General features: G+C 56.0%; 5 protein-coding genes across 5 annotated transcripts; 4 read left to right on the top strand and 1 right to left on the bottom strand.

Annotated features, from left to right (window-relative positions):
- Positions 1–1683: 1683 nt before the first annotated feature.
- CDEST_14945 (Putative NACHT nucleoside triphosphatase, P-loop containing nucleoside triphosphate hydrolase) lies at positions 1684–4094 on the bottom strand (the record flags this gene model as incomplete). Its single annotated transcript, XM_062931101.1, has 3 exons — positions 1684–3050; positions 3115–3796; positions 3843–4094. The coding sequence occupies 3 exons, from the start codon at positions 4092–4094 to the stop codon at positions 1684–1686; spliced, it is 2301 nt and encodes a 766-aa protein (XP_062787152.1).
- Positions 4095–4872: 778 nt separating this feature from the next.
- On the top strand, positions 4873–5915 carry CDEST_14946 (Putative GNAT domain, acyl-CoA N-acyltransferase). The gene is made up of 2 exons (XM_062931102.1): positions 4873–5514; positions 5576–5915. The coding sequence occupies exons 1-2, from the start codon at positions 4985–4987 to the stop codon at positions 5760–5762; spliced, it is 717 nt and encodes a 238-aa protein (XP_062787153.1). The 5' UTR covers positions 4873–4984; the 3' UTR covers positions 5763–5915.
- Positions 5916–6382: 467 nt separating this feature from the next.
- Positions 6383–8423, top strand: CDEST_14947 (Putative glycoside hydrolase, family 43, concanavalin A-like lectin/glucanase domain superfamily). The gene is made up of 2 exons (XM_062931103.1): positions 6383–8115; positions 8186–8423. Exons 1-2 carry the CDS (start codon positions 6450–6452, stop codon positions 8326–8328), a joined length of 1809 nt encoding a protein of 602 aa, XP_062787154.1. The 5' UTR covers positions 6383–6449; the 3' UTR covers positions 8329–8423.
- Positions 8424–8998: 575 nt separating this feature from the next.
- Positions 8999–10274, top strand: CDEST_14948 (Putative short-chain dehydrogenase/reductase SDR, NAD(P)-binding domain superfamily). The gene has a single exon (XM_062931104.1). It carries the CDS (start codon positions 9118–9120, stop codon positions 10036–10038), a length of 921 nt encoding a protein of 306 aa, XP_062787155.1. The 5' UTR covers positions 8999–9117; the 3' UTR covers positions 10039–10274.
- Positions 10275–12152: 1878 nt separating this feature from the next.
- CDEST_14949 (Putative glycoside hydrolase, family 28, pectin lyase/virulence factor) lies at positions 12153–13796 on the top strand. Its single transcript, XM_062931105.1, has 2 exons — positions 12153–12891; positions 13000–13796. The coding sequence occupies exons 1-2, from the start codon at positions 12416–12418 to the stop codon at positions 13610–13612; spliced, it is 1089 nt and encodes a 362-aa protein (XP_062787156.1). The 5' UTR covers positions 12153–12415; the 3' UTR covers positions 13613–13796.
- Positions 13797–14032: the final 236 nt, after the last annotated feature.

Below are 14032 nucleotides of genomic sequence, written 5' to 3' on the forward strand. Positions count from 1 at the left end.
TATTGAGGCTGTAGGAAAGGGTATGAGTCTAAGGAAGGCATCCATTGAGTATGGCATCCCAAAGACTACCCTCCGAGACCGTCTGCATGGCACCCAACCAAGGGATATTGCCTTTGCAGACTACCAGAGGCTCTCTATTGATCAGGAGGCTAAGCTTGCTGAATGGGTGCGAATCCAGCATGCCCTTGGGCTTGCTCCAACCCATCAGCAAGTGAAGGTATTCGCAGAAAGGATCCTTCATGCCATGGGGGATACAGATCCTCTAGGAAAGCAATGGATCTAAGGATTCAAAAGAAGAAACCCATCAATCAAGGTCTAGAGAAGTCGCCCTGTTGACTCTAGACGTGTTAATGGAGCATCTACTGAGGTCATCAGGGACTGGTTCAAACTCCTCGCCATACCAGAGATCAAGGGCATCAAACCAGCCAACAGATATAACATGGATGAGACTGGTATCCTTGAGGGCTAGGGATCTAATGGGCTGGTGCTGGGGATGGCTGAGACGAAGTCTGTCCGCAAGAAACAGCCTGGATTAAGGGCATGGGTGTCTATCATTGAATGCATCTCTGCTATAGGCTATGCCCTGAATCCCCTTATTATATATAAGGGCAAGACAGTCCAGCAGCAGTGGTTTCCTCTAGATCTTGGCCCTTATAAAGGATGGCAGTTTACTGCAACAGAAAATGGATGGACTACAGACGACACTGCAGTTGAATGGCTGCAGAAGGTCTTTATCCCTTAGACCCTCCCTTAGGGTAAGGAGGAGGCTAGACTACTGGTTGCTGATGGCCATAGGAGTCATACAACGACTAAATTTATGTAGCTCTGCTATATTAATAACATCCACTTGTTATTCTTACCTCTACACACCTCCTATGTCCTTCAGCTACTTAACCAGTTAGTCTTTGGCCCTGTAAAGGCAGCCTATAGGAAGGAGCTTAGATACCTCAGTTAGTGGAATAATTCTACTATTGTAGGCAAGAGAAACTTTATAGGCTGTTATCAGAAGGCTTGTCTGGCAGGCTTGACGATGCAGAACATCCAAAGTGGTTGGAAATATACTGGCCTATGGCCTGTCTCTGTGGCCAAACCCCTTATGAGCCCATTGCTGCTCCCATCAACACCAGGGCCATCAGATCAGGCCTGCAAAGGGCAGTCTAAGGGCAGCCAAGGGCAGGCTGGAAGTAAAGAAGCTGAAGGATGGGTATCTGCGTCGTCTGCAGTGGCATGGTCAACGCCAAAGAAGATGAAGGATCTGGCTGGCCAACTGAAGCTATTTACAGAGCTGGAAAATCACGCTTCTACTCAACGCCTCCTATTTAGGAAGGTAAAAAAAGGCTTTAGTGAGCAGGCTTATCAGTTGGCAGCTGCCTAGCACAAGCTGGAGCTTCTGCAGGCCTAGGTTGCCAATACTGCAGTAAGAAAAAGGAGGGCAGTCCAGCTGGATCCAAACACCAAGTTCGCCAACATCAAGGACATCCAGAAGGCCCAAATTGAGGCTGGCGAAAAAGAGGATATTACAGATAGATCCAGCGAGTCTGATTTACCCAGTGAAGCTGAAAGCTGTATTGTGGTGGCATCTAGGTGCAGTTAATAGTTAATTGAACATACTGGTGTTGGTGGGAATGCCCTCTTTTTTGGGTGGTCGGAATGGGGGGGTGGTCGGAAAGTGGGTATGTGACGTTACCGCAATGGCTGCCTCTTAGAAAGCAGGTCTAGGCACCCGAGCGTAATTTGCCGATGTGCCGCAGTACACTCAATGGCAAAGTCCTCTGCCCCCGATCCGAGGAGGAACTCGCGGAACGACAAGTGAAAGAGTGAGACTGGCGAGTCTGGGCTCCGAGGAACGTCGATCACTGAACTGAGAAGACCCAAAACGCGCTCAACCTCTCTCTCTTCAACGCCTAGTAAGCCTGCTATCGATACGATGGATAGAGACTCCTCGAGCAGGATAATTGTGCCAACGATCTGTCGAAACCGTAGCAGCATCTGTTCCTTCTCGAGGCCCGTTCGACCGTCTCTGAACTGCCGTAAGGCCGGGAGGTATGTCGGACCGAGTTTGTCGTTCACACCACTCTCTTTCGAAGCTCGGAGCAGAGTTGAGAGCTGTTGGTCTGGATCTCCGTAGCGATGGTCTCGGATGAAACGACACGCGGTCGCGGCAAAAATAAACAAGGGGTTTGTCATCTGGACCAGAACTTCAAGGTTATCGTTTCCAGGCCAGCCGACACTCAGGTGCCGGGAAGAGCACTCGGGGTATCTCGTGTTCCACGCTTTCTTGATTTGTGCCAACTCGTCGCGAAGAAAAACCCCTGTGTCATGCGATATAGTATCCTGCGATACCCTGTGCAGCTGGATCTCCTCATGCAAACCTTTGGTTCGGTCAAAAGCGTAGTGGATAGCAAGTTCTGGTCTACTTTTGACGAACACTTTGATGTCGTAGCCCTCGCACTTGACGAGTGTTGCGAGAAGAGGCACAACCGTTTCGATGTCCTTCTCAGCCGAGCACTCGTTGAGGGCGTCTAGGACCAGCAGCATCTTTGGCTTTCCACGCTGCCCAGTGCGGGCCTTGTGAAGCGGATCGAGAATGAGCTTGCTGAACTGCTCTCTGGTGCTCTTGGACGAAATATTGTCTGTTTTTCTGATCGCTTCCAGCACAAAAGGTAACAGCTCCTGTCGGTGACTGACGAGCTGTCTGGCGATTGTGCTGAAGAGCAACGACGCTCTGCTGCGATCGATCTCACCTCGTTTGAAGAAGAAAGATGCCGCGAGCATGTGCATGTCGTCAAACTTCCTGGCCACCGTTCGAGCAATGGTTGACTTTCCGGTACCGGCCATCCCGCTCAGCCAATACATTCGTGGACCAGCGGCGTCGCTGGCCCAGCGCTCAATCTCGTGTATGATGTCGATTCTTGTTTTCGGGTGGCAGGTCGGGTCGTGTTCGTTGTGATGCGTATCGTATTCGGCGCCGGCGGCGACGGATAACTCGCCGAGGATGGCATGGTCGACCCGAGTCTTGATCTCAGAGACGCCTTGCTTGACATTTTCCACTGGGGTCGTCAGAAAACGCTTTATTCAAACCCTTCTCGAACCTTCATTCTCAGATCTACTTACATAAAGAGACGACCTGAGGAATCTCGAGAATCCTTCTCTCATGTTCAAGCCTGCTCTGCTGAAGCCGACACACCAGCGCTTTCGCATACGCTGCCGCCGCCATGGCGGCGTAGCCTTGCCACTGCTTGTTCTGGTGAGAATGCGAGTAGTCGCAAATCCCCCTGATGACCAAGCAGGGGAAATGGTTCACCAACCCAGCGGCTTCCATCTCGAAACAGAGCACGTTCTTCTCCGCGGCTAGGGCGTCTCTCTTGCAAGGGTTCTTCATCACCTGGTTCGCAGACGCGATCAGTCCGTAGTGTATGACCTGATCCTCTCCCTCATCGCGTTTCGGCCGCTTCACGAAATCTTCCGGGTCGTGGTCGGTTAGCGTCTTGTCCGCATCATATGCGATCTCACTGCGAAACAGCTTGTCCGATTCGGGATCTGGTCGGCCGTACTTCTGTCTCAGAGTCTTGCTTCTTAGAGCTTTCTTGATAACGTCTCCGAGCCAGTTGCCTTTGATTTCGATGTCGCTGATCAGACTGTTGAGGGCGGTCATGAGGGCAGTTGGCGGTTTATTCAGGAAACCCGTGGTACGGAACCTGCCACTATGGAGAGACTTGCCAACGTCGTACTGAAACACGCCGCCATGTCCGTCTCCCGGAGAGCTGACGACGATGTCGCCCAGCCTGATATCGTTCTTGGTGCTGGGAGCCCCCCCCGCCGACACCAACCATCAGACCGACCTTGACATTCTTGAATGTGTGCAGCATGTCCCGCGCGACGGTCGCCGCCGAGTTCAGGCCGTATTCGCCATGGGGAAGGACGGCGATCACAAAGTTGTGCTTTCCGATGCGTCCCAGCTTGTACGAGTTGCTGTCGTGTTTCGAAACGGAGACTGGATCTTTGTGTTCTTCGTCGAGAAACAGCCGGGCTGGGACGAACTCGGGGACGATGGCGCATATCCAGCCGATTGTGTAGAGCAATGGGTCAGACATGCTGTTCACTCCTAAGAGTTGGCCGTCAGGTGTTCATAATGGGAGTATGGGCGTAACACGGTGTATCTGTGTTGGAAGGCCTGAGTAGGCTGGGCGTTATGATGAAGTCTGGCGAGCATGAGGAGACTGTTGAAGGCAATACGTGAACAGATGGTGGATGAGAAGAGTGGAAATCAACCCATAAGTCTATGGCTCTGAATCCATAACACTCCCATGCTGGCTTCTGCTGCCTTTGATGTCAGTCCCCCCGCCCCTGGCAATGAATTCTTATGTTGAGCATTCCACTTTCCTACGTTGGCAGTCTTGCAATATACTGGCCATGGCTCGCTTTGGGCCTTGTAGTTTCTAGTTCTTACATCAGGCTCAAAGAAGTTGCTTTGACGTCTGGTTTAAGTCAGGCTTCAGCGATTTGTCCAAGGTCCAACAAAGCAGCTCACAGCGGAAGCCGTCAATGGTAAAGTATGGGCACTAAAGATCAAAGGTTTCACTAAGACAGGAGCTATTCATCATGCGTGGACTTTTTGATTATACAACTGATGCTGTAAGAGCTCAAGACCCTCGTCAAACTTTGCAACTGTTAGATGGCCTGGGATTGGAGCACGTATGACCGGCCCGGCTTTGCAAAACGGCAGTGAGCTCCGAAGATCGGTATCGGGGTTTGATCCGGCCCGGGCCGGTCGCCCCACTTAGGGGGTTGGCCGCCATGTACAGAGTACAGAGTTACCTATTGGGATGTCGTGCTCCGAAGGATTGACTCATCTTACAATACCATCCTGGGTGAGTCACCAGCTCCCTTTCGGCATCATCGAATTGTTGTATAACCTGGCACTAGTTCCAGAAACTTGGCAGTTTCTAGACGACAATTCGCATCACTGCAGCATCAAAGGACAATGGATCTTCCTGTCGGCCCTCCCGTCCCCTCCGGCCCGGCAACATCGCCGGCGCGTACCCCGCTCCTCGGGCGATACACGGCGCTTGTCCCGCTCGAGACATCGCACTCGGAAATCCTCTTCAAGCATCTCGGAGGCGAAGAGAATGCCCATCTTTGGACGTACCTGTTCCATGAGCCGTTTCTCGACTACGAGAAGTTCAAGGCCACCATCGACGAATGGAGAGTCTCCGCGGACCCCCTGTTCTTCGCCGTCTTGTCCGGCCCCGCGTCGGACCCGGCATCCGAGCCGGTGGGGATCATGTCGTACTTGTCCATCGTGCCGGACCACAGGCGAATCGAGATCGGTTTCATCGTCTTTGGCGAGCAGCTCAAGCAGACGCGGGCTTCGACCGAGGCGCAGTACCTCCTGATGAAGAATGCCTTTGAAGAATTGGGCAATTTTCGGCTGGAGTGGAAGGCCAACCACCTCAACAAGGCAAGCCGGGCGGCGGCCGAGCGTCTGGGCTACGTGTTTGAGGGTGTCTTCAGGTAAGAAGTTGCTGATTTGTGCGAATGGGGGGGACGAGGGGCATCTGCTGATGTTTGACAGAAAACACCTGGTCATCAAGGGCAGACGCAGAGATACGGTCTGGCTCAGCATTACCGATGAGGAGTGGCCGACTGTCAAGGGCGGGCTCGAGGCTTGGTTGAGCGCGGACAACTTTGACGAGAACGGCAAACAGCGAAAGGGGTTGAAACAATGCAGGGAGGCATTTGAGGCGGGAGGCAAGTCATAACTGGAAATGTCGTCGACTTGAAGAAGAGGCGATCGTTTGGTGGGAGTCATATTTAGAAGGGATTTGGCAGCTCGCGCGTCACCCGGCCGAGGTCTTTGGTTGTGAAGATGCATGTGAGACGTAAACTGAACTACCAAGCCAATGCAAACATACAGACCTTCCAGCAACTGTCGAGAAATAAAACAAACGGATATGCACACAGCACCTGCCCCAGTCTCGACCGCTCGCCCCCAATACCACCGAAAAGCCGTCGACGGAAATGCGTCACGTCCGAAGCGGCCGGATCTTGGCTTTGATGATCTTGCAGCTCCCCCGCATTCTGAGCACTGCCTAAGACTGGACAAAAGATCGATCATCGGTAGTTGCGGGGATTCAGGCTAAATGGAAACAATCCTCCGAACAGTGACCGCCGGCTCCCACAGCATCCGGTCACTTCGGAAAAGCGCCGTCACGCCGCCCCCGTGATCTCTTCCCCGGTCTCCGACGGTTACGAGAAGCATCCTGCAAGTGAACGCTGACGGACATGTCTTGATGCAGGTTTTCCACCGACGCTGCGGGGTTGAACCGGTGTTTCGAGCTTGAAGCATTCCTCTAAAGCCTTTAAATGAGGAAGACGTTGTCCTGTGGCTTCAGTCAGACGCGGGTGGTTGTTGACATCGTCAGAAGTCTCTTCACAGGCTCTTCAAGATGAGATTTGGACTCATCGCCTCGGTCGTGGCCCTCTTCGGGGTCGGCCAGGCGCAAAACTCAACCTTTCAGAACCCCATCATCAGCGGCTTCAACCCAGACCCAAGCTGCGTCTTCGTCCCGGAGCTCAACAACACCTTCTTCTGCGCGACGTCGAGCTTCCTCGCTTTCCCCGGCCTCCCCGTCCACGCCAGCAGAGACCTCGTGCACTGGAAGCACGTCTCCAACGCCTTCGGCCGCGCCGACCAGCTCCCGGGACTGGCCTTCCTGCCCAAGGCCACCAGCGGCATCTACGCGCCGACGCTGCGCTTTCACGAGGGCGTCTTCTACCTGCTCTGCACGCTCGTCAACCAGCAGCTACCCAGAACCAACGACAGCCGCTGGGACAACTTCGTCCTCACCTCGACGGACCCCTACAGCTCCGACGCCTGGTCCGACCCCGTGCACTTCAGCTTCCCCGGCTTCGACCCGTCACCCTTCTGGGACGACGACGGCAAGACGTACGTCTCGGGCGCCCACACAGCCGCCTACTACCCTGGCATCATGCACGCGCCGCTCGACCTGGCGACGGGCGAGATCGGGGATATCATCATGCCCTGGAACGGCACCGGCGGGCGCTCGCCCGAGGCCCCTCACATCTGGAAGCGCGACGGGTACTACTACCTCCTCCTCGCCGAGGGCGGCACGAGAGAGAACCACATGGTGACCATGGCGCGGTCAAGGAGCCTCGAAGGCCCCTACGACCCGGCGCCGGCAAACCCGCTCCTCACGTCGGCCAACGACACGAGCTCCTACTTCCAGGCCGTCGGCCACGCGGACCTCTTCCAGGATGCCGCCGGTCAGTGGTGGGCGGTTGCCCTCGCAGTCCGCGCCGGCGGCTCCTACGGCCAGGACCCGGGCGCCTACTTCGGCAACCTGCCCATGGGCCGCGAGACGGTCCTCACCCCAGTGACCTGGAACGAGGGCGAGTTCCCCGTCTTCACGCCCGTCACCGGCGACGTCTCTGGCTGGCCTCTCCCGCCCGAGGCCATCCTCGAAGAGGGGGAAGGCCAGCTCAGCGACGCGGACGACGTCGTCACTTTCGCCCCGGGCACCGGCCTCCCCATCCACTTCATCCATTGGCGCCTCCCCAAGACACGGAACTACGCCGTCTCGCCCCCGGGCCACTGGAACACGCTGGCCCTCAAGTCATCGGTCCTCAACCTCACAGCCTTCGACGCCGACTTCGCCCTCGGCCGCGGCCAGACCTTTGTCGGGCGGCGCATGGCCCACTCGCTCTTCCGGTTTCGCGTCGACGTCGACTGGGCCGGGTCCCTGACCAAGGAGGAGATGGAGGTCGGCGTGTCCATCATCCAGGACCAGGCCCAGCATTTCGACCTCGGCATCGTCGCGCTAAAGGCCAACGGGGACAACGGCAGCGGAGACCTCCGGCCGCATCTGCGGTTCCGCGGCATCTCGGAGACGCCGTACCGGGCGACGGAGAACCCGCCGAACGAGGTGTTCCCGCTGCCCGACGGCTGGGCCGGGAAGAAGCTCTCTCTGCAGATCGAGGCGGTCAACAGCACCCACTTTGCCTTCTCGGCTGGTCTTGCTGGCCCGGCGGCGGAGTCTGAGCTGAGGGTCTTTGGCCACTGCAAGGGGACCGAGTTGGTTCCTTACTACTCTGGTGAGTAATGTTGTTCCTGTGCAATGTGTATTTGTGTGTATGTGTTTGTCGGATGACTAACGAGATGCAGGTGTCGCGGTTGGCGTCTACGCGACTTCCAACGGGAAGCATGGCGAACAGGCGTTCGAGACCTACATATCCAACTGGCGGTACACGGGAATAAGGCAGCTGAGGAGTCAGGCGGACGTTGATGACGCTGATGGCGCGGTATAAGGTTCGGGATACGGAAGTTGCAATGTGTCTGTCCTTGGAGAGGACTCTTTAACTGAGACCTTTTATTTCAACCAGAATAATACTTTGCTATAATCGAGCCGCGACATATTGCCAACAAATTGTGTTCATGAGTCCGAGGTTGAAAAGATGCTCTGTCAATACGCTTCAAGTATAACCGGGGGACTCTGGCTACAGCTTTTCGTCCCTAAAAGCAGGTCAGGATGCAAAGCCATACGCCCTGGCAAAGTTGCCCATTTCTCCCAGTCTGGGAAACAGGTCCATGCCTTTGATCTACAAAACCATGATTGTCATCCTCCATAGCAGGTTTTAGCTTTATCGCCATGAATCTACGATAGGGAACAAATCAAGGACCTCGGCAAGTCAGCATAAGGGTTTGTTTAGTCCGTTCCTCTCACATGTCTCCTTAGTCGATCAGATATGATCGGCCAAAACCATCGACAACATGCGAGCTGCCCGCCAAGACAAGGGTTCCTTGACCCCTGCTCCCCCGCCAATACCACCCTGCGACCGCTGGTCGCATTGTCCGCAAAGATGAAGAGACAGACGCTGGTCGAAGCTCGGGACGGTCGGACGTCCAGGGTGAAACGTCAAAACTCTAACAATGGTGCGTGATTGATCTATAAAGAGAGAACGCGTCGCGATCCCGGAGCCTGCGGGCGACAGCTCCTCTACATCCATCCCCTCACCATAGCTACTTACCAGATAGTAAACCGTCAAATAATAAGGAAAAAGAAAAAGAAGAAATTACCTGAAGCCCTACCAGACAACATGGGCGGCAGCAACTTCCAGCCGGACACCGACATTCCGGACCTCGCCGGCAAAGTCGTCCTCGTCACGGGCGGCAACGCCGGCCTCGGGCTCGAGACGGTCCGGCAGATCGCTAAGCACAACCCGGCGCACATCTACCTCGCGGCCCGCTCCCGCGAGAAGGGGGAGGCCGCCATCGAGGCCCTCAAGAAGGAGAACGGCGCGGCGGCGCCCATCTCGCACCTCCCGCTGGACCTCGCGTCGTTCGAGAGCGTCAAGGCCGCCGCCAAGCAGTTCCTCGCGTCGTCGTCGCGCCTCGACCTCCTCGTCAACAACGCCGGCATCATGTCGACGCCCGAGGGCCTCACCGCCGACGGCTACGAGGTCCAGTTCGGCACCAACCACATGGGCCACGCCCTCCTCACCCGCCTCCTCCTCCCGACGCTCTCGCGGACGGCCGCCGAAAACCCGGACGTGCGCGTCGTCTTCCTCTCCTCAGCGGCCGAGGGCTGGGCGCCCGCCGACACATACCGCCTCGACAAGCTCAAGACGACCATGCCCGAGACGGCGAGCCGGTACCGATACGGCATCTCCAAGGTGGCCAACATCCACTACGCGGCGGCGCTCGCCGAGCGGCACCCGGAGGTTAAGGTCGTCAGCGTGCACCCGGGCATCGTGTCGACGAACCTCGCCGACACGCTCATCAGCAACTCCAACGCCGTGCTGGGCACGCTGCTGTGGGCGGCCACCAAGGTCATATGCGTGAGCCCGCAGAAGGGCGCGCTGAACCAGCTGTGGGCGTCGTTCCACCCGGACGTCAAGACGGGCGAGTTCTACCACCCCGTCGGCGTCGCGGGCAAGGGCACGCCGCTGAGCCAGAACGCCGAGCAGAGGGAGAAGCTGTGGCAGTGGACCGAGGACGAGATCCGGAGCCACCTGTGAGTGGTGTGTGAGACGTGGGTGGGTTAAAGTCGAGCCTCGGGTGGGAGTGTGATGATATCCACATGCGGTGAGCAGAAAGAAGGAGAAGCGAAGAAAAATAAAATTGGACTCAACCAAGACTCGGAGGAAAGAAAAAGAGAAGAGCCCACCAAGTCCCGAACAAGCTCTTCTTACCATTGCTTTTTTTTTCACTATTAGCGTAATGCGGAGACATGATTAAAGTGCGTCCCAAGTCCGGCAGTTTCATGTAGGTTGAATTCTCCATGGCCAGACTCGCGCGTGTAAGCCTCGTTCTCCCAACTTGTTCCTGCATGAACGCTACCAAGACGGTTCCCGTTTGCCGGTGGAAATTACACGGGCGAGCTGCCCGGCTTGCTCGAGTCGGATGGAGCCAGCGGGTAGCTCGTGCTTGAATCAGCAACCCTCCGGCGCTAATACACACATCGAGACCGAGAGATAGGGAGAGATAGAGAGGGGGAGAAGGGAGCGTACGAAAAGTCGGAAAGTTGGAGGATCCATATCGCGTGTGGTGTTCCGCTTAGCGGATTCTAACAGCATCCATCTCCTCTTCCGTCGAGCAGGGTTTGTTTACACTTCCCCCCGTCCATCCACAGAGTTGGCCGAGAGGGCATGGAAGACTTCACTCAGCAATCTGTATGCATCTCCTCTTCCGACAAGCAGAAGCAATCCCCGCCCTTCATCCTCCTTCGTTTAGAGACCATAACACTATGTCGCCCTTCAAAAGACAGGAGAACATGGCCAAACAAGAGGCGGCAACCAACCACCACCCCCCCTTGAGCCTCACATACGTCCCACCAACAGATAACAGAGGCGAGTTTCCGCGTCAGTCCGTATCCGCCAAAAGGGGGGGAGGGAGGGGGGAGCAGAGACAGGATGAGAGAGGCTCTGGCCCCACAAGGCAGACGGCTCGTCGGATGTCTAGCGCCCCTTCGGTTGCAATTAGGGCTTTTAAGGTTAACCATGCCACTTCCGCCTCATGTCCGGCTTCTCCGAGGGTGGTGGGAGGGGAGGGTTCGTCGCGCAATTCTTAACGGGACGTCAGAGAGGGTAAATCGAGAGACATCCTGTTGGACGCCCAGAACATCGGGTTAGACCGACAGAACGTTGTTTGCGTTGTAGTAGTCGCAAATGTCTTAAATGTCTTCGCAAGAGGTCTCTTCAACCACCCATCCAACCAACCAACCAACCATCCACCCATCACCTCCTCGACAAGTGCATATGCGTAAGATGATGGCATCCTTCTCTCTGTCTACCCACCTCGCCCCGGTGGGAATCCTTTCTTGTGGGAACAGTCCCCCCCATTCATTCACACGAAAAGGGCGACAAACCGGGTCCGCCGCATCAACTGGTGGATAAACAAGCTCCAACCGGCGACCCATTGATCGGATCGATCGGCAGGATTCAAGCCTGAGCCAAGACGTAGCCAAGATGTCCGCTGGAGATTGGCAGACTGCCCGAAGCGGCAGTTTTGCTCTGGGCCACGCGTCTTTGGGGCATGCACTCTCTATTCTTTCCGAGCGGTCTCGAAGTCTTGGGGGCTCTGGGTGTGTGTGTGTGTGTGTGTGAATGTCTCGGTATTCCTCTCGAGAGTGAGGTGGTCTCCCGACTGTCTGGTCGCTTACACGAGTCCGAGGATTCTGCCTCCCACCAACCCTGCCATCCCAACGACCCCGGCATGATCCCATCGTCACACAAACCAAACACACACACACTAACACGTCGTCCGTCCATCATCCAATATTCTGCCCTCCACTCCTTCTCCTCCACCACCTCCGTCACTAACCCGACGTGGACTCGCAGAATCCCCAAAGCTTGAATGATTTAAATGCAGAGTGGGGTTCGCGTCTCCTCCTTCTGGAATCGGGGAGAGCCTCCGGCGCCCTGCAACTGTCTGATTAAAGGCCGTCTCCCAGAACCATGGGCTCCTCACGAGGACCGGGGGAGGAGGGGGGGGTTGGATGACCGCGATGCCGAATACCCGGCGTGGGAACCGCATCCCTTCCCTCACTTTCGAATTGCGGTCCTGTCATCAACCAGAACGAAAACCCATGGGAAAAAAGGGGGCATTCTCGATCTTGGAGAGGTTGGTTAGGATGAACAGGAGATAACACCATCTCATATAAGTATCGTCTTTTCTGCCCACCTTCTCCCTTCTCCTTCTCAGCTTCACAATACCCATTGTGTCTTTGCATTCCTTTCACACACTCCTTTTTTTCTTTTCCCAACCATACACACTCATTTCTTGCTCACTTGAACCAACTCCAGTCTCTCTCTTTTTCAGGAAAAAAGCCCTTTTTCCGTACATACTTGACGTAGTGTTGATCACACAAAAACTATCAAAAAACAAAAGACAACAATGAAGTTCCTCCCCATCATCGCCGGCCTCAGCGCCCTCGCGGCCGCCGCTCCCGCCGAGCTCGACACCCGCGCCTCCTGCACCTTCACCGACGCCAAGACGGCCATGTCCAAGAAGACGTCCTGCACCGACATCGTCCTCAACGGCATCAGCGTGCCCGCCGGCCAGACCCTCGACCTCACCGGCCTCAAGGACGGCACCCGCGTCACCTTCAAGGGCACCACCACCTTCGGCTACAAGGAGTGGGAGGGCCCCCTCATCGCCATCGGCGGCAAGAAGGTCGCCGTCGTCGGCGCCTCGGGCAACTCCATCAACTGCCAGGGCGAGCGCTGGTGGGACGGCAAGGGAGGCAACGGCGGCAAGAAGAAGCCTAAGTTCTTCAAGGTCAAGATCAACGACGGCTCCATCACCGGCTTGAACGTCAAGAACACCCCGGCCCACGGCTTCAGCATCAACAGCGTCTCCAACCTCAAGGTGTAAGTCTCTCCTACTCCTACTCCTCCTACTTCTCCTTCCCCCGAGTTCCGCAATGCCCCCTCACTTGCTTGTCACAAAACTTTTCCTTACTCACACCCCCTCAACAGCCAAAACATCCTCTTTGACAACAAGGACGGCGACTCCAAGGGCGGCCACAACACCGACGCCTTCGACGTCGGTCAGTCCACCAACATCAACATCTCCGGCGCCAAGGTCTACAATCAGGACGACTGCCTCGCCATCAACTCGGGCACCAACATCGTCTTCGAGAAGGGTTACTGCCACGGCTCCCACGGCCTCTCCATCGGCTCCGTCGGCGGCCGCTCCTCCAACACGGTCAAGAACGTCGTCATCCGCGACTCCACCATCGAGAAGGCCGACAACGGCATCCGCATCAAGACCATCGCCCACAAGACGGGCTCCGTCTCGGGCATCACCTTTGACAACATCACCCTCAAGGACATCAACAAGAAGGGCATCGTCATCCAGCAGGACTACGAGAACGGCAGCCCCACCGGCACCCCCACCGCCGGCATCCCCATCACCGACGTCGTCGTCCGCAACGTCAAGGGCACCGTCGCGGCCAAGGGCACCGATATCTACATCCTCTGCGCCAAGGGCGCCTGCTCCAACTGGAAGTGGTCCGGCGTCTCCGTCACCGGCGGCAAGACCTCCAAGGAATGCTCCGGCATCCCCTCCGGCTCCGGCGCCAAGTGCTAGAGGACCTTTTTTCTCTCTTCTTCTCTTTGCTTTCCTACGCCGTGGAGAACAAAGCTATAGGAGGGTTAGCGGTGCTTTCTCTCCTGGCGGGAAAAACGCTTCCCTCAGTCGACCACGTCGAGTAGGAACAGTCGTTGTGATGCAATGGCAGTGCAACTTGGGCGGAGGAAGTAGTTGGTCTCCCAGCAGCTGCCAATGTGTGGCTTGGCCGGTCATTGTTCGATTCTTAGATACCCTTCGTGGAATACATTTCAGTTAACCTTCATATGTTATAGCAGTCAGTGTCCGGTGAAACTTTGCAATGCCTCCGTGAAACTAGTGCCGTTCTCCAAGCCATGGCTGTCCAGAGTAAAGACTGGTGACAGAATATCTGTTGGACTTGAATTAACAGACATGCCTATTATCATGTGAGGTTCAGTA

The sequence above is a fragment of the Colletotrichum destructivum genome, chromosome 10, assembly GCF_034447905.1.
Source record: "Colletotrichum destructivum chromosome 10, complete sequence".
Lineage (NCBI taxonomy): Eukaryota > Fungi > Ascomycota > Sordariomycetes > Glomerellales > Glomerellaceae > Colletotrichum > Colletotrichum destructivum.